Below are 23959 nucleotides of genomic sequence, written 5' to 3'. Positions count from 1 at the left end.
CCTTTTAAGGCTTTCCAACCTCAAATACCGTCACTTCTCACAACCACCATGACCCATCGCAAACGACCCATTTGAAATTACCGCAAGCTGTCAACATGAGTCCTCCGCCAAGCTCTAATGAGCCGCGCCTGGTGGATGCTCAGCAAGGCCGCCTGGACCCCATATCAAGGGTATGTTCGCTACCACGAATCCACCGCCTGGACAAGTTCAACCATTTCGCGAGCTCACATCCTCTCCCCCCTAGCAAATCTTAGAACGTACGCAATCGCAAAACAGGCTTCCTTCGCTTTCACAAGGCGGTGTGTCCACCAAATCGACATATGCGGAATCCGGTCCATCCGAAGACCTCTCGGGGAGGAATAGCTCCGATCCGGGTCTTCTTAGACGAGTCGATAGCACTGCTAGCAGTAAATTGGGCAAGGATAAAAAGTAAGTGCCACAAATCCAACCAACTGAAAATATCTCTCCCAAGACTCCTGCATCGCCATAATGCTATCCTTTTTCCGCCCGCCTGTGCATATAGCCCTGTCAAACCCGCCGTTGTCATTGTCGTTGTCGTTGTCTTCTTGGCCTGTTCCGGGCCAAGTACTCGAGGCTGATATGTACATTCCTTCAGAAAGGGAGTCTCCTTCTTGAGCCGCATCATGGGCTCCAAGAAGAGGGATTCCTTCGAACTTCGAGACAATGAATCCGAAATCTCAGAGAACCGTTCGGGGGGTGTCGAGGCTGAAGTCTTCTCCCAGCCCGTTGGTTTCATCCCGAAATTCCCGGCTCCCCCACGCTACATCAAGGTCAAAGCCCAGTACCGGAAACAGAAAGACTTCGACAGACTGTTTCTCGCCCAGATCGCCTTGGATCTGAGAAAGACCAAGAGTCGGAAGTCATCGATCGACTCTAGAATTCACAGCATTACCGATGCTCCCTCCGCCACTCCAATCCCACCACCCACCTCGTCCAACAACGCAATATGGGCCATGGAATTTTCCAAGGATGGAAGGTATCTTGCCGCCGCTGGACAGGACAGGAAATTGAGGGTCTGGGAGGTCTTGGCAACCGTAGAAGACCGCGACGTGGAAGACAAGTTGTCTGAAACCGACAAGGAGGGTGAAAGTGTCAAGCTTAACGCTCCCGTCTTCAAAACCAAACTCTTCAGAGAGTATGATGGTCATACGGCAAGTATACTTGACCTCAGTTGGAGTAAGAACAACTTTTTGTTATCATCATCCATGGATAAAACAGTCAGGCTTCACCATGTCAGCCGCGCTGAGTGCCTATGTGCATTTAAGCACGTCGACTTTGTGACTTCGATCCAATTTCACCCTCGCGATGATCGGTTCTTTCTAGCTGGCTCCCTCGATTCGAAATTGCGACTCTGGAGTATTCCTGACAAGTCTGTCGCCTACTGGGCCCAAGTTCCTGATATGGTGACCGCGGTGGCTTTCACCCCGGATGGAAAAACGGCGATAGCGGGATGCTTGAGTGGCTTATGCATATTATATGATACGGAGGGTCTGAAGGCTCACTCACAGATTCATGTGCGATCAGCTCGAGGGAGGAATGCGAAAGGCAGCAAAATTACAGGCATCGACACCATCGCCCTGCCACGTGAGAATGGTCAAACGGATGTCAAGATCCTGATCACCAGTAATGACTCCCGGGTACGGATGTATAACCTGAAGGACAGGACCTTGGAAGTGAAGTTCCGAGGGAACGAGAACTCTTGCAGTCAAATACATGCATCATTTAGCGATGATGGAAAGTACGTGATCTGTGGAAGCGAAGATCGAAAGGTGTATATATGGCCGACTTCAGTATATGAGCGGCCAGAGAATGATAAGAGACCGATAGAAGTGTTCGAGGCTCATTCAGCAATTGTGACAACGGCCATACTCGCTCCTGAAAAGACCAGGCGATTACTAGCGCAGTCAGGGGATCCTCTGTACGACTTGTGCAATCCACCACCTGTGACATTGGTCAGTCGAGCGGACTCTGTCATCTCTTCCAAAGCGCCAACCAACACCAGCAATCACTCAGAGGATAAGCAGGCTGATGTGAGAGTTCGCCATTCAGAATCTCCCCGACGCGCTCCAGAGACTCCTGCATACCTGGCCCGGAATGCGCATGCAGGAGGCCAGCTCATTGTGACTGCCGATTACACTGGCCAGATCAAGGTTTTCCGGCAAGATTGTGCATTCCAAAAGCGACGGCATGAATCTTGGGACGCGAATTCCACCTTCTCCAAAAAGATGTTGGGAAGGACAGGGTCGGTCGCTACGAGAACTTCAGCCACGTCTTCATCACAACCAAATTCTTTTGTCATGGGATCGAAGAATCACTCCACGGACCGAATCCTGAACTGGCGCAACTCTGTCCAAGGCACGGGTAGCACCACGACGACAGCCTCTGGAAGCATGCTGGAGATTCGCGGAGCTATTAATAACGGCCGTTCCCGTAGTGCTTCACCAAGAAAGTTACTTTCTAATCGTCTATCAATACGCCGGAGCTCGCCCCCAAACAGGGACAGCTTGCTGTCACCGACATCTCCTGAATACCACTCGCCTCTAAACCAGATGCAAAATGGACCGTCCATATCAGTTTCGTCACCACTGGGCGAATCTCCAGGAAGTTTCTACTCAACCAAATCCCCTGAAAATGCTCACCCACCACTGGTTGCTGAGCCATCACGTCTACATCAACCAACCTCAGCAGATCTGCCCCACAACGATCCTCTTCTCCTTATGGGCAGCCATTCCTACATGGCATGGGACATGACCAAGACCGTTATTCCTATGGCGAACCGCACCCCACGAACACCAGGTCTTCTTGGGCCTGAGGGGAACCCACTCTCCCGCGCCGCAAGCTACGTCTCTCAACTATCCAGTGAATTTACGGGCTCGGAACGAGACCCAAATTCCGCGAACGCGAGTGTCCACGGTGGCGTGGAAGGCGATGACGAAGCCAACGCGATGGCCACAAGGAGACGGAAATCATCGACCCGAGGACGCAGGAAAAGCAGCGTCGGCAGTGAAAGCGATTTGAAGTGTCGCAATTGTGGAAATCGGACGTTCAAGGCTGCTGTTGTTGAGAAGCGACAGGTCTTTCGGTGTAAGAAGTGCGGCGCCGAGACGTGAGGCAACTTATCAGAGAGTGGGGTGATTGACGGCGTTCGTTGTCCAGCATACCGAAGATGTCGACATCGCCAGAGTTATTGTTCCCAGGTGTATTGTACATTAAAGTAGTTCAAATTCTTACGATATCGGCACGCCAGACCATGAACATGATCCTCCATGCAGATCCTGTGACGTTTACATCCCTTTGACCAAGCATATACACATACGGAAGGAAAGATTGTGATTCTGAAGTATAGGACATGCCTTTATGACTCGGAATCAGGAAGATATCTAGGCAGTCATTGAAGCGTCACTGGGTTCAAAATATGAATACGTTCCATTCATCACTAGCCCCGTATTGACATTATGAAAGTTCGAAGATGAGTTTTCGAGAGGAACCCCCACGAACCAGCAGGCTTTCGGCTTCGAGACCTCTAGGGGTATCTCTGGTCTCTGCGCGTAGGTAGGAAAGAACAAGTCACAGCCTCAGCCTCGTCAGCGAGGAAGGGCGGGGTGGTTGAGGGGGGGCCAACACACAGATCTATCATCCTGACATGATGGCCGAACATCAACGACATATCGCAGCAGGCACGTCGGGTATCTATCTATGTCTCTCTCGACCTACTGCTCAAACCTCAAACACCAAAGGACAAGAAAGAAAAAAAGAAAATAGGATACACAATTAAATTATTTGTTCTAATCTCCCCAGCCCCTCTCCCACTGCATCTCAGACCCTCCATCGGAGCAAGAAGATGGATTCAATACGATACGTATTGATGCCTGCTCTGACAATCAATGTCTGCGCCGGACCCTCGCGCCGTATTTCCTGGTAGTAGTCTTTCATGGCCCGGGCATTGAGGTAATGTCATGTCATGTATGACGCAATGCTTTGGTCATCATCAGTGATTCTGTAATCGTTTTGGGGGGAGCAAGATTCCTTCGGGGACATTATTAGTGCTTGCAGTGCAGAACGCATGCCGCGATGCGTAAGGGGGTCGGCGTCTACAATTACTAGGCATCGGTGCATGGATAGGTATTGGAACGTGACATTGGTGTGTATCTTTCTATTTTCGGGACCCGTATGTATCATTGCTTGCTGTTTGCTTGGTATGGTTCAGACATACAAAGGTGTGTAGAGATCTAAGGGTGTCACGACGTGTCGAAAGATGAGTTGTTCACAAGATTTTTATCAAAAGTGTTTTTTTGCTATTCAACGTCTAAGGGAGGACTTGTGCTAGGTGCTCTTCGCCTGCAATCCTCTTGTTTGTGTTTCTGAATGCCGTTGTGCAATGCTGGCATGTAGGAAATAAACCACGAATATCGATGTCATTACCATGCTGTGTGACAACCGTTTGCCCCAAGGTTTCTTTTCGCATCAAACTTCATTCCCGTCGACTAGGACGATAGAAACCCCCCACGTGCGTGACTTGGTGGAACTGCCGAATACGTGAGAGGAAGAAATGACGATTCAAAGCGCCCAACGCAGGGGTTGACGACATGAACCCATGATATCCCATTCTGCGGAATTTCTTTCTACAAGTTCTCCGTGATACGTTTTCTGAGAGCATTCTTGTCGGCACCGACGACCTCAGCGACCTTCTCGCCGTTCTTGAAGAGCATGAAGGTAGGCATGGCGCGGACGCTCAACTCCTGAGCGAGGTCGGGCACTTGGTCGACGTCGACCTTGTAGAACTCGGCCTGGTCTTTGTACTCCTCGCTGAGGCGGGCAACTTCGGGGGCAATGACTTTGCAGGGCCCGCACCAGGTGGCGAAACAATCGAGGACGATAAGCTTGTCCGAGGATCCGATCGAGGTGTCGAAGGAGGATTTGCTATGGATTTCATTAACACCGGATTTTCTTGCAGGAGAGGGACGGCCAGCTGCCGCAGCTTGCTCCTTGCGTAGCTTGGCTTGGTGATATGCTACGTACTCTGCGAGATTGTGGACAACCATTTTGTTAGATGTTTGATTGAATTTGGTTGGAGTGCTGGAGGAGAATGGACGAGTTGATAGGAGTGTTGAAGTAGGAGTGTGTAGTGGGTTTGTTCTTATTGTTCTGGTGGTGTTATTGAGAAGGCGCTGGAGTTTGATGGCTCGGGGGAAGAGTGAAGCAGCCACGGCGAAGGTATTTAATGGTGGTGAGTTGAGATGTAGAGGTTGAGGGAATAGTCAGCTTTTCGGGTAAAGGAAAGATGATAGGAGAAGATTGGAGATCAGACGAGGCAGTGAGAGTGAATGGTGAAAGATTTAATACGAGGGGATTGGGGGATCGATGACACGGCTTAGAAATGCTGGTTGATTTGAAAAGAAAACACAGGGAGCTTCGGAGGGGTACGAGTGGCAGTGGCAGCGGCAGTGGCAGGAGTAGTAGGGGAGCCCGAGGTGCGTGTTCGCCGGTCCGTGGTGACTGGTGGAAGCCCGGAGGTGCAGACTCTTGAGTCGTCGGGTAGAATGACGCCATCAACTCATTTCCAGGGTTTTGGCTAGGGGGAAGCAGACACATTTGGAATCATTTCTCACTACTACGAGTACGTACACTACTACAGTGAACGATGATTACTTTTGCTCACCATGATAAAAGCAGCAATGGACTGGACAGCCTCAGAGGATCACGTGGTCAACTTCCTCTGCCAGTGTACCAACTTGAGCCGATTGCTCTGTACCAGGCCAACTATTATTCTATTTCCATTCAACACAATTCGACTTTTGAGCATTTCTCACTCGCACTGATCACGTATTGGCACAGAGACTTTGCGATTTGCCGCTGTCATCCTGCAGCAGCAACAAATAACTTCCCCAGATGTGGCCTCTAGTACATTGTTTTCCTCCATCTCCGCCGGCCGGATGCCAAATCAACCAGGATTCGCACCTGTATAACATCCAATGGTACCTATTTGCATATCCCCATCTAGAAATTCCATTCGTGCACCTCTTCGTAGATTACTTGGAATTGCCTGTACACCATTGCCATCGACTTCATCCCAGCGGTCACCCAACGCATCACAAAAGCATCATCTGTAAAAAAAGAGTGTTGTCATTCCCGGGTATCTTGTACATCATGGGTATCATTTTAGACCCGGCCGAATCCATTAGTGGCCGAGGATCACATTGCGAGTGACAAAGGAAAAGCTGAGCAAAGTCATGTGTGAGCTGTGTTGTGCGTTGAGATGTGGCCCCTATACCCCATCACACTTGCCCCGTTGGGCGCTCCTGCTCCTTCCCACCTGGGAGAGGCATTTGAGGCACAGTCGGGCTCCGAGGTGTTGCAGCATCGGACTGCACAGATGATCGTCGGATATCTAACAAACGTGCCGATCCTGCGCTGGCATGTCGCCCATGCTTTTTGTATTCCACGCTGCGCGCTCGTAGAATTGGCGCCTCCTGAAGTTCTGCACCAGGAGTTTCTACCTCCGGAAGAGCACGCTCCTCCTCCCCTTCGTCATCTGAATTATATCTTCGAGAAGTTCTTGGTGTCTCGCTTCCGAAATTCTTCAAAAGGCCCTCCGTCGACTTCGCACGGTTGGGCTGATGCACAACCGTCGCTTGTCGCGCAATACCCTCATGCCACGCTTCTTCTCCGTGAAGGTCCCTTCGTACGGGAGGCACATCCGGTACAGGACTGTGCTGCCGCTCTCGTTCTAGATCAATGATCGTGCTGCTCGCTTTACGGTCTGACGAAATCATCGAGTCTCTTCGTCCGCTGGGTCCAGGGGTAAAGCGATTCAGGTATTCGTCATCCGCAAGATCATCTTCTTCCATTTCGAAAGCTCCTGGTATCGATTGTGGTGGAGGGGATCCTTGACTTTGTCGGATGTGCTGACTCATGTTTCCAGACAACCGTTTGACTGGTTTCCCAGAGAGCCACGAGCCCTCTGAATCTACCGATGCCAGCGACTGAGACAATGCCATTCCCGATAATGCCCCACTGCTAAGATCCACGTCTGCAATATGGCCAAGCCTACTTTCCGGACCAGGACGATCCAGTGCAGGATTACTTGAGCTGGTGGCTACGCTGCGACCGTCAAACGTTCCGGACAGAGATTGTCTTGGTTGACGTCCAAGAACATGCTCGCCCCTGCCCTGGGGGATGACCATGGCCTCTGGGGACTGAACGCGAGAATCGGGAGGTGAGATGGGCAGTTCTGGAAGGTCTTCTCTGAACTTGGACATTGTCCTCTGAGGTACTCCGGAAGGATCAGACCGGCGAAAGGTTCGGGGTACAACCGCTGGGGGAAGCTGTTGCTTCCGGACGAAGGATTCTCGTGAAGTGTTGGAAAACTCTGAGGGAGTACTTCTCCCACGATCGATCCCACTCCCCTTGCGCTGGGTTCCGCGCTTGAAGAAATTCGTCCACGAGCTCATCTTTTGACTGCTTTGATCAGACGCCCGCCTTTCTCCCTCTCCAATGTGCAGTATTTCTGGTGTGACCTCTCGCCCGAGTCCCGAGGTCTGTGAAAAGCTTGGGCGTGCAACAGGCTGCTGTACCGGCGATGTTGGTGGTGAGAATGTCATTGCATGGGAAGCCTGTGGCCTGCCTGGAGCCTCGACCGGAGAAACAGTCCTCAATGGTGACCTGACCGGAACCGGTGGACCGTCATCGTCGTCGTTGAAAGGATCTTGAGTAAGATCTACATCTTTCTCATCGTCGAATGGGTTACGGATGGCGTGGACTGCGCGGTGAGTTGGAGGTTGAGGATCTGCGAAAGGATCAACCCTCTGTGCTCGTGGACTTGGTGTTCTTCGCTGGGTAGCGGCGGAAGAAGACTCCGCATGGCCATCCAAAGTATGGCGAGTCTGTACCGTAGCCTTGTTACTCGCGGGGGGTTGTGAAGGTTGCGGCATTGATCGACCGCGGTGTTCTTCTTCTCGTTGTCTGTCTGCCTTCCGTTGAAGCTTGCGCTGAAGGCGATCTCTGTCAGCCAACCTTTTCCTTTCATGCCGTCTCTGGTCTCTCTCCATGAGCTCCCTCAAGCCACCAGCATCCAGTTCATCTGCAAGTTCATCAATCCTCTTTTTCGAAGATGCAGGCTCCTCTTCAATGGCTTGTTGTACTGATGGATTGATTCTGGATGGTTGCTTTCCTAATGATGGTCGAGCGTTCGCGACATATGTCAACGTAGGTCTCGGACTCAAGGCAGCGAAGATGCCGATTTTGAACGAAGCTTGATTTGAATGGTCGCCCGGCTCATCTATAGCCTCGGGTATAGGAAGAGAGACCTCTGATGCCGGTCTCTGCAATCGTCGGTTGAGTTTGCCGGGGACTTGTTTCGTGTCTCGACGCAAAGGACCAGTACCGGAATACGATGCAGGCCTTTTCAAGCCAGGTGTAGGATCGGGTGAGCTCATGGCTCGGACCTCTCTTTCCCTAGCATAATCCTCTGCTTTCCTTTTGCTTGATTTTTTCCTCTGATTCCCCGCATCAAAACCTCGAGGCTTCGCAAGCAAGGTCGGTGGTGGTTGCGGCAGTGCAGTAAATTCTTCAGGGCCAATACTGGATTGCGACATGGGATTGTGAGAATATAAGTCTGAAGGTCTTCTCGTGGCTCTTGAGTCGTTCCTCGGACTAGAGACTGGCATAGTGACAGAGCGAGGAACGCTGCCTTGCTGACTTGAATTGCGCTGTTTAGACAGCCGTCGTGGCTCGGCCCGATCGGTTTTGCTTTGTTGTCGAGCCATTGAGGGAAATTCTCGAGATTGATTAGGGCTAAGATTTCCCGAGCGTGTGGTCTGGTCTTTCTCCAGTAGAGTATTATGCCCTTGGTCCTGACTGTCGACAAGGCGGCTTTTCTTGCGAGCCCCAAATGACCAAAACCCCATGATAAGCCCACCGGCTGCAGATTAGCCGCCGAATCGAATCGTATCGAGGCACAGTCAAGGAACAAAAGCGAGTGGAGGTGCAGGTTGGTGAGGCTGAATGAAAGACATCAATGACGAATCACCAAGTAGCGTGGCGCAGTCGGAACAAAATATCTAGCTGCGTGCTCGTTTCCACTCTGCAGTTGAGCTTGATGAGAAGTGACTCTCACAGGTAAGGTAGCCCATGTAGTAGGGTGATGATGTGCGCGGTTGCTGTCGCCAATGTCCCTCGACTGCGATAATCCTAGAGGTGCCGACTATAGTGTAGGAGGTTGGCGTGTGGATTGTAGTAAATGTGTGACTCGAAGCGTGGAAGTGGCCAAGATTGCAAAGGTGAAACGAACGGTGGTGCAAGGTTGTTTATCTTCTAGAAAGGGTAACGAGAGTCGAGGAAGACAGGAAAATGGTGGTGGAAGTTGACAAAATGAGGTTTAAGCTTGAGTGATGGCTGTCTGCAGCAGTTTGTTTGATATGCAAAGTTGGAGTGGCTGCGAAAGCAGTGACGGAATGAATGCCTACAAGCAATGATGTAGAGGATCTTGGGAGCGAGGGAAGTGGGCATGGGGCTTTGGCTAGGTGCGTTACGAGTTAGTTAATATCATGGGTTAATTGCCATGAGTGGGCACCGCCATCACCCATGGGCCATGATGGCCCATAGGCACGAATGAAACGGACCGGGATCTGGTGTTTAGCGGCAACCCGAAGCGCAGGTCGCCAGTAGCTCCAGAAAGTGACAGGCTACAAGAGAGCCACTGGAGATCGCCCTTGGGAGAAGAAGTTTGCTTGATAGTGGACGAGGCACTTGGTGGAGGGGGGATGGTTAACGTGCAGATTACAGGTTGCAGCTTTTGGGTGTCGAGCGCCCGAGTGTGGGTGTGCCAGTGGGTGCCAGTGGGCGCCAGATGGGCGCCTGGTGGGCATCTCGAAGGCTTCGAGGTTTTAGAGCCAACGCCACTAAAATTGATTGACACCCGCCTCCCTCACGGAAACTCTGGAAACTCTGAAGAAATGCCCACTTTCACAAAGGGCAATGACCAGCACCACCGGATGGTCTCCAGAGCGATCATTGACTGGCAGTGCATCACAATTCACAACATGCCGGTCAACCTTGTTATCACAGCAAATTTACAATTCATGCATTGGCTGGCCACTTTCTGTCTGGACATGAATCCAATCATAGCGGCCACTACAGCCAGCCAGTCCCAGCGCTGCGTTGCCCTCTCTGCGCGCAATGCTTTTCTTGGGCCACTTTCGAGTGTACATGGTACAGAGGTACCTGAACGGCAGCTAGCTCAGGATGCTCATTCTCGTAACTGCAAAAGGTACTTCTAGGGTAATTGGTGCTGACGGGCTTTCTGAAAGTTATGCAGCACCTCAGCATGGCGTTTTTCGCATGCACAGTGGAAGGCAATAAGCTAAGCATCTGACAGTTGGGCATGCAAGGAATATCTAACAATTCACGAGTGCGACCGACCTAATCCCGGTCGTATCATGTCACAGCAGTCATTTACTTGGCTTGGTATCACTCTGCTGCCGTTTTGTGACTTCTTTGAATACCTAGCAACCCAGCCGTAAAGGGACGCTCACTACTCGTAAGTTTGTTGTGAGTCTTTGTCCAAAGAACCGCATATGTCCGAAAAAAGAAATGATGGACCAAAAGAGAAGCAAGTTTAACCTAGCGCCAGCACTTGTTTGCCTTTCAGATGACGTTCACCATATTTCAAAGTTGGCTATTTTTACAGAGTATGAGGTCGGCCAGAAGTGGGATCCGTAGTTGCGTGGCCAGCTCGTTGTTGGACGGACTTTGACAACGGCATCAGGTACCCGAGCCAAGGATGAATTCCCACGCGTGAAAGATACTGACTTTACTCGTAGACTGTGATGACTAGACTGGGTAGCGAGGACCAGGATACACGGTAAACGTGTAGAAGCATGGTTCCTGCATCGATCGCTTCCTTTTAGAAGCACATGTCTCACCCACTCTAAACACCTTTTGGACCGTCCACTGAAACTTGGGCCATTCGCTTCTGGTGTACCAAGTCTGGACGTGGTGTCTCTGCTCGAGTACTCGACCATCCGGATCGTTGATGAATCAGAGACAATCTACTCGTAGGCGCTGATCATATCCCGTCTCTCTTCTTCTCCCAGACAATCGAGTCTTGATAGATTCATTCAACATTGTCTTCTTCCCCACAATCTTTGAACAATAATTTTCCTTGACTCCGGACTCATGGTTTAGTTCACGGTTGTGGCGCACTCTCGGAGCTTTGACTCCGTCAGCGGCTCTTCACGCCAAATCGGTAATTTCGAGATTGGCGAGTCAGCATGTCACCTCTCACGTCTCATTTCAAGTTCAATCACTGGACAAAGGGCCATCTAGTCGAATGTTCAGTGCAAACATCCTTACCATTTGCTTGTCGAGTAGCCTGACAATCTCGTGCGCAATATCCTTCTCGATTCTATAGGGCTGAAAGTCACCTAGTGTAAACCACAGACTCGTACCTTAAAAGTATGGTGAACCAAAGGCCTCTGAAAGTCGGGAAAGGTCTGCTACCCTCCAGGCACCCATCAGACCGGTGTCAAGAATTCAATCATCTAATTTCATGAGTTTGCTTCTCATGAAATGCCCCATCGACGAAATTGACTGCTGCCTGAGAACAACCATCCAGACAAGAGCTTAGATACTATCACCGTAACAAAACACCATACTCCAAAACCCTTGGACCTTGAAGTATTCGTCGCCTTTTGGGGCAGAAAATGGACTCAAACTCTCTCCTGGATCCGCGTGCGATGTAATTGTGGGCAACCAGGATCCCACCTGGTAGTATTTGTTTAAGCTTGACCCCTGTGCCATCCTCTCTGACAAACCTCGGGCTAATAAGCCCATGTCGAACAATAACAATGTCGAGCTGTTTGATGCACTTGCCGCCGGATATTTCTGGACATAGATCCACATACCTCTTTACTGTTAGGACTGCAAGGCTCGCATCAGGCTGAGACTTTCAATCCTTTTCCTAGGAGGCAGTGGTAGCAGGCTCCAGAAATCGTGCTTCCACAAGCGGCTCAAGTCATGCTGTAGCATGCTTCACCTGAGCTATCATCCATGCCAAACTCTGCGAACATGCCTGGGGCTTCATGCCTTGCGACGATGTTCTGGCCTCCAGCGGGAACCCCGGTTTGATCTTCACGCAATCGAGCTCAAAGGCAGAAAGCCCAGTGTCGGTTACGATAAAATCGGTGTCCGCTCGGTAAGGTTGGATGTCTGCCATTGCCGCTTGATATTCTTCAAAACGCATCACTCGAAGATCATACGTTTTAAGCCATTGAGACGCCGCGCCGCAACAGTAATTCGATACCGTGAATTTCTGGACGGTAAGGGCACTGTCGCAAGTCCTGCAACACCAGGACTTGGAGCACATTGAAACGCATATCCAAAGAAAAGCCACGTCATAGAAACAGAGAGTAAGAGATAAAACTCGTACCCCAATGCATTGGTTAACTTACCCTTTGTCGCCTGCTGAACTCTTCTCCGGCCTCGCTATTTCTTCTCCCGAATTCTTTTGTGTTGAGTGAGTAACTGGAAGTTCTCCCTAGCCTTGCCGTTGCATTCTCTAGGGGTTGTCTTACCTTAGAGGGGGAAAATTGAACATGTGTCAAGGGATCGGAGGCAATAGATTGAAGCGACCATCTTCGAACTCTAAAAGCACTCATAGAAGTTCTGCGGACAGTGATCCAGTATCACTGGACTCTCTAACCCTGTATATCTCTTTCCTGGAGGTCCTGCATAATAATCTGGAGTGTCTTCTTAGTCTGGTGATGCTTGGACTGTGAGGCTCCTTTCCTTTGCGGAAGGCTTCCTAATAGCAAGAAGAGCGAGTGAAGAGACAGCAAGATCAGCGACCTGAACAGTATCCCTGCAGAGTACGATAGAAGATTTCCAGGGTAATGATCGTCCAGGCGAGCTTGTTGCAGGGTATTTTCAACTTCCACAGTTTCGCAGTGACTGCCTGTGAGTGAGGTGAGCGAGCAGCGCGGAGGAACTATTATTCACTTTCAACAGGCAACAGTAGGGAAGCAAACTCAATGATGAGGACCTCTTCAATTGGAAGCATATATAAAAAGTTCAGAGCTGTTCATCATCATCTTAATCTATACTGCAAACAAGAATCATTAAGAGACGTTGGCTTTAGAGAACGGAGGCTTTCACCAACCAACACTCATTCGCCAGCTTCTCACCACTCAAGCCTTGACCACAGGCTTCAACCAACCACAGCCACCAAAGCCTAAGCAGCCACTTGAACCCCTCCCTCAGGTAAGTGCGGCTCAAAACAGCCACCTATTTTACCCCTAGCATCAACTTCCGCCGTCCACCCCTTATCTGTCGCTCTTCCAGGCATCGGTGACCCTAAATCACATGGCCGAGAAGGCCCCCTCGGCCACTTGGGCCGCCGCCTAGGCAATTGCCCGTTCACCTCCGCAGTTAGACTTTCTGCATTACTAGTTGGCACCTCTAACTAGCATTCAACTTGCATGCACTTGTTAACTGCTTGTCATTTTCATCAAGGCCCCTTTGGTGCCCTGCAAGACAACAGGAGCAGGCGGCCGACCATCGACTTCTTGACTTGGTCCAGCCTACTTGTGTTCTTCTAGCCTCGGGGCATCTCAATCATCTCTTCTTTGCTTGCCAATGACATTGTCAATGGCTCATTCGCAATCATGGCTAACCATGCATTTGAGATACAGCTTCCAATCATGGTCCGAAAGCCTAAGGCTGTTTGGCCCGGCCTTGAACGAAGGGGCATGTACCATAAGCAAATAGCTGGTGATGGTATGTCAATCTCTCCTATCGCCATCTCTCTTAACAGCAGATGATCTAATTCCATATAGGCAATTGTCTTTTTGCATCCCTATCAGACCAACTCTACGGTGACCCGACGAGACACCCTGAGATCCGTGCCAGAGTCATCGACCACATGAGAAACCTCCGGCCTCTATTTGAAGACTACGTGAACAAAAATGATGTACAACAGCGTCGGAAACTACGATCTGCAACCGCTGCAAGTCGTCAAGAACCAGAAGACGCGTTTGAGCATTACTTGACACTCATGTCTCAGAACGGAACCTACGGCGGAGAACCTGAGCTCGTGGCCTTCTGTCAGGTCTTCGACCAGGATGTGACAGTTCACCTGCCACGCCTTCGCAACTTCGACCAAGACCACCTCTTCTATACAAATGAGCATCGACAGGCCCCTTCTCCTGCACCTCCGTTGGACATCTGCTATGGAGGAGATGAGGTCACACGAGCACATTACGACTCAGCTCGACCCAGAGAGGACTCAACCCCAAGAAGCCGGAATAAGCCCACGGTCATATCTTCTGATCTCTCTGGCAATATTCAAGCAGTCTCACCAAACCCCAGACCGTTTCCGAATGTGAGTGATCGACAAATCCGAAACGATAGATCTGACCTTCCACCCACACTTGTGAATCCTGAATACCAAAATGCGGAGAATCTTATCGTTAGATGGACCGAGCCATTTATACCTTTTCACCGCAGAGTCAGAACTCCATCTGTCACCTCCTCCCAGAGGAGTTCAAGCTCGAAGAGATCACTAGAAGAAGATAGCGAGCCCATCCGAGCCAGCAAACGCACCGACGCGGGGATCAGCAAGCGGATGAGAAAACGCGATCACATACTCAAGAAGCCAATCTATGTCGTTGTGAATGATAGTGATGACGAAGACGATGGCCTTTCACCTCGCATGGCAACCGAATCGCCGAATGCGGACACACCTTCCAGTACACAAGACACAGATCCGTGCTCCGATACACCATCGACCGAGTATGAAACTACAATAATCCAAGAACCGCCATGCTCGGTGGATATTCGACAATAGCCATTCAAAACACGATGTTCACCAGGCCACACCATCATCTGAGCTACCCACCACGAGAGTACCAGTCGAATTGGTTACCAATCGACTGACGAGTCAGCAACCAGATACAAGGGTGATGTCGGTCATGGCGCGGCACGAGATCAAGGTTTGCAAGCATAGATTTAGAAGGAGTACAGGTTGGAAGATGAATTTCTCTATTTTGGTGAGGTACTCTACACGGCGTGGGATTGCATATGATACCCCAGCATAGCATTGCGTTGGCGGCAAGGGCGAAGGGTAATTATGATCACTACTAGATCATTAGATATTACCAAGGATTGGGTCTACATAAGACAGCATGATTTACGATGACGGCCTCGGCTTAGATATTACTACTATGTACCATGAGCTCGATTAGAAAGTTCTTTCCACGAGCATCAATGAAGATGACTTGTTTGGAGATTCGCTGCTTCAAGAACTGATTCAATTGAGATTGATCTTGGGGAAGCAGTACTTGTAGACTTATGTAACCTTCAGCTCCGATGCTTTGTCGCGTGTGACGCTCAGGCTACAGTGGATGGTAAGCTATACATACATCTTCACGATCCCGCTGGATGACCTCACTGACACCTAATGGAGCTTGTATTCTTGGCATACGTGGTTCTGATTTGTACGTCAGTGTTGGGCAGGCAAACGACCATGGAGAGTAACTGGCAAGTAGCCCGAAGCCCAGCAGCCCCTAACTTCCAAGCTCCAGGCCTAGGCGGGCTTCTAGTTAATCGACTCCCCACCCCAGATTTTACGGCTACGAACACCAACCGGGTTTGGACAGCTTTCAACTTCCCCTTTGCTTTCTGCTTAAACGGTGCCTAGCTTGTTACTCCGTTCAATCTTCAAACAAATTATTCTTGCTCGTCAACAACACGCCCCATCATCATATCACCCACCGCTAATACTAGATCTCCTTTTCGACTTGAGTACTTTTACTCTTCATCCCACCACAACCGACTATTATTTTCCCGACGGTCCTAGATCTCGAACACAATGGACTTCTCCAATATTTTGTACGTTGACATGCGCAGCCTGCCCAAGAGCACGGTCCTTTTGCTCAGCCAACGAAAAGAGCACTACTGACGTCCTCACGATAGCCGGCTGGTCAATTTGGCTGTTGGTGGTGTTATGGTCCTGGGAGGTATGGAAATTCGCAGCTTGTCTTGGGAGTTGCACTGATTACCGCATTACAGGCATCACCCAATTCTTCCACGGGAGCCTATTGTATGTGTTGCACATTGTACCGACAGGATCGTATAGCTAAGATCTTGACAGCCGCAACATCATCGTTGGTGTCTACGTGATCATATTTGGTTTAGGTTCGACCTCCCTAAACCCGAATGGTGCGACGTGCACTGGAGAACGAGCTGACATGCAATAATAACAGCCGTCGCCGGCCTTGAACTCTTACCTCAAGTACCTCCCTACGTCCCCAAATACGCCAGCTTTCTGTTCTCCTTCCTCGGTCGTGGCGTTTGTGAGTGATACGATCTCAACTAGCTTATCTTGGTCCATACTGATGACGGCATCTAGTCTATATCTTTGTCGGATGCTTGATCCTCGAAGACAACGCCCTACGTATCGTTGCTGGATCCATTGTCGGCCTCATTGGAGTGGGCTACGTCGCACTCGAGTTTATGCCTTCCATCGAACCTCCGTCAAACATGAGAGACACGGACGCTGGATGGGGCGCAGAGCAAGTGTAAAGGGAGGAGCACTCTCTACTCTGAAGATCTGTGAAAGAGACATACAGCGCAATTGCACTTTTGAAACCTGCAATTCAATAATCTGGAGTGTGATGTCGCCGAAGTAGGAACGGCCTCCAGGACAGTCAGAGAGCTCTGAGCGGAGAGGAAAGGAGGAGGGCCTCGTTTCGCGTTACAGCTTTTATTCGGCGGTCCGACTGAAAAGTGTAAAAACAGAGGGTTTGGTGCGATGGGGGTACAGTTACATTATTGATAACGATTGTGAATCTAGTCTATTTGATCCTCTATAGAGAAATCTCGGGTTCATAGACGGCGGGTTTCTATGGCACGGCGTTGAGGCACATTCCTCGTTATGCGAACTCAATCGATACCTCTCCCAAAACGATTTGACCACTGTATATCGTCACGATTGAGGGATGAGACCTATATCTTCTGGATCTGGGTGATCTGATAACGAATAACATTCTACTACAATTTCGCCGTGACGCCGATGGCAGGTTGTACCCTGCGCAAGGGCCAATAAGAGTGATTTTATTCTTGGGGGCTAGGTCACTCTTTTGACCGTCCCTCTGGAGTGGCTGAATGGTTGTTCGCATTAAGTTCGGGTAGTATCAATTGGTGAGACCACACCCTGAACCTAAGACGAAGCCACCATGTTCAGTATTGGGTTTGAGTGACAGACTGCGGGCCGACTCAGGAGATGATGACTTGTAGCTGATGCGTGTTCAACACCAAGTATGGGCCCGGGGAGGCTCGGTGTAGTACTGTTGCTGTCTATAGTTACCTGTTACCTAGATGTGTATGTTTTCCTCATCACAGGAGAGCGGAGTGCCTAGATATTTACGTACTTGGTACTTGTTACTTCAAGTCGGTACCTTGAAAGTGAATAGACTTTATGTCTTGCAGTAGTCCAATCCAGGATATCAAGTATCGTAAGTATCGGGCTGATCTGAATATCTGCCGGGTTTGACACGTGACTCTGGCTGTCTTGGTAAGCCAATCAGAGGCGTGGCGATTAATATTACCAACGGTACCTGCCTGAGCGACACGTCTCTCTCCACATCCAAACCATACCAGGTTCATTCAGGATCCAACTCCGTGCCCCTACACTGGCCATCGTCCATCAGATCCATCTCCATCTTCTCACACATCTCAGTCTCCCAACGTTTTCGTCATTCCTCTCGATTATTAAACCATAGTCCTGCTGTCGCTGCTATTTCACTCATATCACCACGCTGCCTTCCATCCTCATCGGTTGCCTACGTGGCCTCACTTCCAGGTTCTTGACACCGCCACCTCGCGTTGTCCCCTTCCTGCCAAGAACTTCCAACTGGTCTGTCTCGTGTTGAATCCGAGTCTCGAGAGTTTGAACTCAATTTTCGTGGCTGGCAACATTCTCCCATCTTATCGACGCTTCTTCTTTCTCTGCTTCTGAGCAATTCCAGTTTGATGGGCGTTGGACATTGCTAACACCACGAGTCTCCGAGGCGGCATGTTGGCCGTGCGTGGTACAATGGATGCCTTGCAGCGCTCTACCTCATTCGCTGGTCAGAAAGAGAGTCTTCTTCGTCAACCTTCGGCCGAAGACCTCGATGCCGCTCATCAACTCGTGTCCTCCGCCCGTGGAGAGCGACACGGCTCACACAGTGTGACACATGAGACGCTCACCAGCGAGCCTTCACCCGACCAACCTTATTTGCGACGAACTAGCCCTGGCCAAGATACTACCGACGTTATGCGGATTTCTGGGGATCCCTCCGAGCAGACAGAGGACGCCAGCGGACTAGGTCAAATGTGCAGGTACGTGAAGATGCTGACGAGGTTTTGGATGCAATGCTCTACGCTGGCACTGGCCTAACCTGGTCTCAAATCTCTGATCTCATCACTAATCGTCGATACAGTAACTGCGGCACTACCAAAACGCCTCTATGGCGACGCTCACCGACCGGCAACACAATATGCAATGCATGTGGGCTCTATCAAAAAACACGGAATGCTCCACGACCTTCCAACTTCAAACGTCCAAACTCTGTCGCGCCTGCTGATAGTCCACGTCAGACGACGGACACATCACCATCGGCTTCTGCCACGACACCACCGCCCACCCAAACCCCACAGCCCAGCATCCCATATAGAGTGCCTGAGCATACACCAGGATCCTGCCCTGGTGGAGGGAATTGCAATGGTGCTGGTGGTGCTGAAGGGTGCGGAGGTTGTCCTGCATACAATAATAGAGTTGCAAGGACAACTAATGTTGCCTCTGTCATCAATCCTCCCAACGACACAGAAAGTGACGCCCACAGTACAGCCGGATCGGCCACAGGATCAAACGCTCCTATCCCAGCTCAGCCAACACCAACGAGTCAAGGTAATACATCCATGGTCGTTGCGTGCAAAAATTGTGGGACTACCGTAACTCCTCTGTGGAGAAGAGATGAGCTTGGACATCCAATATGCAATGCATGTGGTTTGTACCACAAACTTCATGGTTCACACCGACCTGTCCAGATGAAGAAATCTACGATCAAGAGGAGGAAGCGGGTGGTCCCGGCATATCCAGACGCTCCGAGACCGGAGGGTGCGGCTTCTCAAGCCGCGACTTCGATATCACCTGAGCCAGCATCCCCAGGAATTGATGGGGGTGAGTCAATACAAGGTACACCTGCAACAAAGAGGAAGAGACCTCCCCCTACAGTCGACTATACAGGTTATGTTCCTGATAGTGCACGAAATGATGGACCGGGAGAGATTCAAAGACCTACCGATGACTTTACAGTGCAGGCGCGACTTGCAGCTGCAGCCGCTGAGGAGATGCAACTTGACCCCGCGTTGGTCGGCGCTGGGCAACATGATAGGAGGTTGGAGTCGACACCTTTACGAACCAGTGAGAGATCAGAAGTTTCACCGTCGAGCTATCCACAGACGGAACGGGTTCGGAATGAGAGGCGCACGCAATTGATGCGCGAAGCTGAAGAAATGAGAGCAGCACTACGAGCAAAGGAACGAGAGATTGATGACCTCAACTGATTGTTATGACTAATGAAGACGATAGCATGACCGAACATTCCAGTTCCAACAAGAGAATTGACGAACATGTTTCTCCCTTGGGACGGGTCTTTTCTTTATTACAGGATCTATTCTAGCACAAACAGAGCAAGGCGCTGGAGGAGGGTCATTGATACTTCTCACGGCGCTCTCGACCGTGTTAGAAAAACGGGGTGTTTAGGAACTGTTGATTCGAACAAATGCGAAGTGTTTCTATCAGACGTTTAGATCGTTTAGAAGCCTAGGAGTGTTGACTTGCATGACTCAACTCTATAGTCTAATCTCTTGAAAACACCATTCGTCCTCTTGTGTTGCAGTTTTTCTATTACCTGAGACATCGCTGCCTTCCTTACGGATCCTACCACTCATTGATGTTTGATCCTTCTCGAACTCTGTGTATAGATATGCATTGAAACGGTGGCAAGTGTTCGTCTTTAAGACAGTTCATGGTCATGTGCAAGTGATAGAGAGACACACTCTTAGAATACCCCATTCTTCTGGCGATTGCTTCTCTGCCTCGACAGCATCACCACGACAACTATTCAACCCTCAAAGGTCAGGTCTCAAGGAAATTCCGCCCTGAGTCCGATAAAAGCTACTTGGGCTGATGAAAGTCATTCCGCCAAACCGAATCTCGGCTTTCTTTCACAGAACAGGCCAACGACGAGATGCATCCCACGAGCCAAAAATCCCGAGATCTTCCTCTCCCAGCTCCCAAAAAACAAACGTTCCCTCGCCCTCACGCTCAAAACCACAATTTGATCAGCTCCTCACTCACCGCATCGGGCGTCATGATGCCCGTCTCGGTGAACAGCGCCTCGATCAGATCCGGCGGGGTCAACTCAACCATATCCTCGACGTTGACGACCTGGTTCGCGGCAGCGGACGAACCACTCGTACCCGAACCAGTACCGGTGCTGAACTGCAGGACATGCTGCTTGACGCCCATCTTGGCCAGGTCGCCCTGTCCACCGCCCAGTGGGAAGCTGCGCACGAATTTGTACGACTCGGCGGCGACGTAGAACGGGATCGCCACGGAGCGGGCCACCAGTGCGATTTGATGCGTGCCGAACTGTGTGATGATTGACCCGTTCTCCAGCACGGCGGCAGCGCCGGTGATGAACTGCGGCGGGGCGGCGGGCGAGCTCGGCAGTGAGGCCAGGGCGTAGCTCAACGCGTGGATCGGGATGGTGCTCGTCGGGATGGAGAGGGCGTTGAGTGCGGCGATGGAATCTGTCAGCATGGTTGAGGTGTTGCCGGTGCCGGTGGTGTTGCTTGAGGGTGGGAGCACGTACACGACTCGGAAGTATCGGCCGGCCTCGGCGGCGTGCGTGAGCATCTTCTGCACGACGCGGCTGTAGCCGTACGTGATGATGGTGGAGTCGTCGCGGACGAAGCGCAGAGCCAGTTGGGCGATCTTGACGCGCGCCTCGTTCGCGCGCTTCACGAACAGCGAGCTGTTGGTAATGATGTTGTGGCGGAGTGTCGAGAAGTCCGAGTTCGCCAGCGAGGACGGTCGCTGTTGGAACGAAGACACCAGATAGCGTTGGAAGAGTTCCGTCCCTGCGGACAAAGGGATCGGATTCCGCTGTGCTGCGAGGAGTTTGGTCGTGTGTGTCGTCAGTAACGCCAGGGTTTCGGAGATGGTGGTTAGTGGCGTCGTGGCGAGGAGTGAGATGAGTGATTCGATGGCCGCTATGGGCGGTGTGATGGATTCGTCCGACTTGAGCAGTTCATTATAGTATGATACAATGTCGAATGTCGTGGATGGCGATTGAACTGTGGGCGATGTCGGTGATGTCGGGAGGTTGGTCGGGATTGACACCGAAGGCGCTGATGGTCGTAACATGGTCAGTGAGATAAAATTAATGGACTTTGCAATTGAACGATAGATCAGACTCCATAGATATTGAAACCAGTGGAAACAGCGATAGCGGGTCAAGGAAGTCCCAGAGTGCTGCTGGCATATTCTTCGCATCGCACGTGGCAAGACTTTGTATAGCAAGGCGTGATGTACGTGTGGTTTGAGTCATATGATGGTATGAAAAGTTAGACATTTGAGTATCTGACTTACCGGACGCCATATTGAGAGCCTGTAATACTCGACAATCAATACTGATAGACCAGTCGAGGAGTGGTTTGAAGTGGAATGTGTCGGGCCTTCGTTGGTCCGTGACTGTTGAATGAGAATTCTGGATGTCGATGATTGCTCGTTGATATGCCAGCCTTGCCTCGCTCAACTTGGTGAAGTTTCCAGGGCTTTCATACGCCTTGGCGAACTACGTCTCACTAATGGCACTAGCGGAGCCACTAAAACTGATTCTTGGTAGGGAAGGTGTACCGATTGTGGTCTTAACAACAGCCTCTATCTCGCAACGACTTCGCAATACTCCTTGGACATGACTTGCAGCAATCACGCGATGAAGTCACATGGTCACAACATGAGATTCATGAATTGAAACAGCAGCCATCAATCCTGATACAACATCAAGATATGTATAAATGTATGCTTTCAAGATATGGATTAACCCCCGAATCTGCCCTTTGTTATTTCATCGCATGCTTTTTCCGAAGGAAGTGGTCGCGTCGAAGATATGCACCCAGTAACACTTCAGCCGAAGCTGCACAACTATCATGGATCAGCAAAATGTTTCAAGAACGAGCCAAGTTTTGAGCATACTCTTCTGGTCGAGTGTACTCGGCGGGATTGTGACTGATTCCATCCTTGCAACGTGCGAAAATCATCGCTGTCGGAACGACTTTGGAAGTATATACACTGTCGGAAGGAGTCAGTAAACTTATAAATGATTGCTCGTCATCCGATTGGCACACCTGTCGTGTCCGATGAAACTGGTCATCTCATGAGAACAGCCAATTTCTTTGGCTGACTGACGTACACACTCCACCATTTCCGAGTCGAAATGTGTCGCTTTGGAATCCCAAACAACGTCCATAGCAAGACTCGTACCATGTTCTGCATTGATTGCATCAAAGGCATGCTTCAGCGACTGTTCCAATTCATCCATCTCCTGGTCCGTGGGAGCGCGCAGATCGAGACTGAGTTCCACAGTCCCCGCTATTGTGTTCATGCTTTGCGGAGACGATTTGGCTGTCGAAACAGTTGCACGAGCGCCGTGTTCAATGGCAGTCTTGTTCACTTCCACGATCACCTTTGCAGCTGCGAGTAGTGCATCACTACGGTTGTCCATTGGGGTACCGCCTGTGTGTTCTGCTCGTCCAGTGAGGGTTAGACGGAACCACCGGACAGTTTGAGCGCCTGTCACTATTCCCACTGCCTTTTCTGCACGATCCAGGATTGTGCCTTGCTCGATGTGCACTTCGAAGTGAGCCGAGAGGGGGTTCTCTTGGCTAGAACAAGGTGTTGAGCCTAAATACCCGATTCTCTCTAATTCCTTTGCCATTGTTTTGCCCTCAATACTTTTCCGACTATGACCGTGCTCGAGGGTAAACTGTCCTGCCCACACGCCTGAGCCTAGCATTGCTGGAGGGAAAATCGCGCCCTCCTCGTTGGTCCAGTTCACCACAGCAATAGGTGCGTAAGTCGTGACATTTGCCTCATGAATCACTCTCAAAACCTCCATCGCACAGAGCACTCCCAAGATACCATCATACCTACCACCTGTGGGTTGCGTATCCAGATGCGATCCCAGGCCAATTGGAGGTATGTTGTTGTTTTCGCCTGGCCGAATAGCAAAGATATTTCCCATGGCATCGATTTTGTGTGAACACCCACATTTGGTTGTCTCGGCAATAAACCACTCCCGTACAAGTCGATCCTGATCATCACATGCTAATCTATGCATGCCTCCATCGTTGGTAGCACCCCATTGACATGAGTATTGCAGGCTGTCATTCAAGCGTTTAGCATTCGTCTTCAGACCAGCAAAGCCGGAGTCTGATTGAGGACCAGTGTTGATGCTCCCCATTGCATCGATCTGCGATTGATTAAACTCCAATTGTTTTATGCTAGTAACCTATCCGGCTTTATCAGGCTGTAGCACTGCCGACGGGATCGTATAGAGCCCCAGATTAGTAGAAGCGACGGTAGCTACTTGATTTCTACCACGGTTCGATATCTTGTAGGACTCCCTCGGCCATGATTTGGAGCCCTCGCCGGCATGACGCAAATGGTGTGTTCTCCTGAGGGGTACCAACCAACATTGGGGCCTCGGGGCTCTTCGGGCTCTACGGCACACCCCTCGCAACCAAAATATGTGTTTACCGCAAGAGCCTTCAGGCTTTGAGTGTCAAGCATTTTCCAAGCTCAGTAACAAAACTTACTGGCGCGGAAAAC

At 50.6% G+C, this 23959-nt stretch overlaps 8 protein-coding genes across 8 annotated transcripts; 4 read left to right on the top strand and 4 right to left on the bottom strand.

Moving 5' to 3' along the window:
• Nucleotides 1-95: 95 nt before the first annotated feature.
• On the top strand, nt 96-3131 carry LTR84_009909 (uncharacterized protein; the record flags this gene model as incomplete). Its single annotated transcript, XM_064853447.1, has 3 exons — nt 96-170; nt 245-429; nt 617-3131. The coding sequence occupies 3 exons, from the start codon at nt 96-98 to the stop codon at nt 3129-3131; spliced, it is 2775 nt and encodes a 924-aa protein (XP_064709846.1).
• A 1512-nt stretch (nt 3132-4643) lies between these two features.
• On the bottom strand, nt 4644-5063 carry LTR84_009908 (uncharacterized protein; the record flags this gene model as incomplete). Its single annotated transcript, XM_064853446.1, has 1 exon — nt 4644-5063. One exon carries the CDS (start codon nt 5061-5063, stop codon nt 4644-4646), a length of 420 nt encoding a protein of 139 aa, XP_064709845.1.
• A 1233-nt stretch (nt 5064-6296) lies between these two features.
• Nucleotides 6297-8927, bottom strand: LTR84_009907 (uncharacterized protein; the record flags this gene model as incomplete). The annotated part of the gene is made up of 1 exon (XM_064853445.1): nt 6297-8927. The coding sequence occupies one exon, from the start codon at nt 8925-8927 to the stop codon at nt 6297-6299; it is 2631 nt and encodes an 876-aa protein (XP_064709844.1).
• Nucleotides 8928-13718: 4791 nt separating this feature from the next.
• On the top strand, nt 13719-14863 carry LTR84_009906 (uncharacterized protein; the record flags this gene model as incomplete). Its single annotated transcript, XM_064853444.1, has 2 exons — nt 13719-13794; nt 13854-14863. 2 exons carry the CDS (start codon nt 13719-13721, stop codon nt 14861-14863), a joined length of 1086 nt encoding a protein of 361 aa, XP_064709843.1.
• Nucleotides 14864-15886: 1023 nt separating this feature from the next.
• LTR84_009905 (uncharacterized protein) lies at nt 15887-16599 on the top strand (the record flags this gene model as incomplete). The annotated part of the gene is made up of 6 exons (XM_064853443.1): nt 15887-15906; nt 15991-16034; nt 16087-16117; nt 16169-16236; nt 16281-16370; nt 16427-16599. 6 exons carry the CDS (start codon nt 15887-15889, stop codon nt 16597-16599), a joined length of 426 nt encoding a protein of 141 aa, XP_064709842.1.
• Nucleotides 16600-18091: 1492 nt separating this feature from the next.
• LTR84_009904 (uncharacterized protein) lies at nt 18092-19626 on the top strand (the record flags this gene model as incomplete). The annotated part of the gene is made up of 2 exons (XM_064853442.1): nt 18092-18399; nt 18501-19626. The coding sequence occupies 2 exons, from the start codon at nt 18092-18094 to the stop codon at nt 19624-19626; spliced, it is 1434 nt and encodes a 477-aa protein (XP_064709841.1).
• A 763-nt stretch (nt 19627-20389) lies between these two features.
• On the bottom strand, nt 20390-21728 carry LTR84_009903 (uncharacterized protein; the record flags this gene model as incomplete). Its single annotated transcript, XM_064853441.1, has 2 exons — nt 20390-21542; nt 21724-21728. The coding sequence occupies 2 exons, from the start codon at nt 21726-21728 to the stop codon at nt 20390-20392; spliced, it is 1158 nt and encodes a 385-aa protein (XP_064709840.1).
• A 568-nt stretch (nt 21729-22296) lies between these two features.
• On the bottom strand, nt 22297-23591 carry LTR84_009902 (uncharacterized protein; the record flags this gene model as incomplete). The annotated part of the gene is made up of 2 exons (XM_064853440.1): nt 22297-22420; nt 22477-23591. 2 exons carry the CDS (start codon nt 23589-23591, stop codon nt 22297-22299), a joined length of 1239 nt encoding a protein of 412 aa, XP_064709839.1.
• Between the last annotated feature and the right edge of the window lie 368 nt (nt 23592-23959).

The sequence above is a fragment of the Exophiala bonariae genome (assembly GCF_035927105.1).
Source record: "Exophiala bonariae strain CCFEE 5792 chromosome Unknown scaffold_4, whole genome shotgun sequence".
Lineage (NCBI taxonomy): Eukaryota > Fungi > Ascomycota > Eurotiomycetes > Chaetothyriales > Herpotrichiellaceae > Exophiala > Exophiala bonariae.
This window is presented reverse-complemented; position numbering and strand designations above follow the sequence as displayed.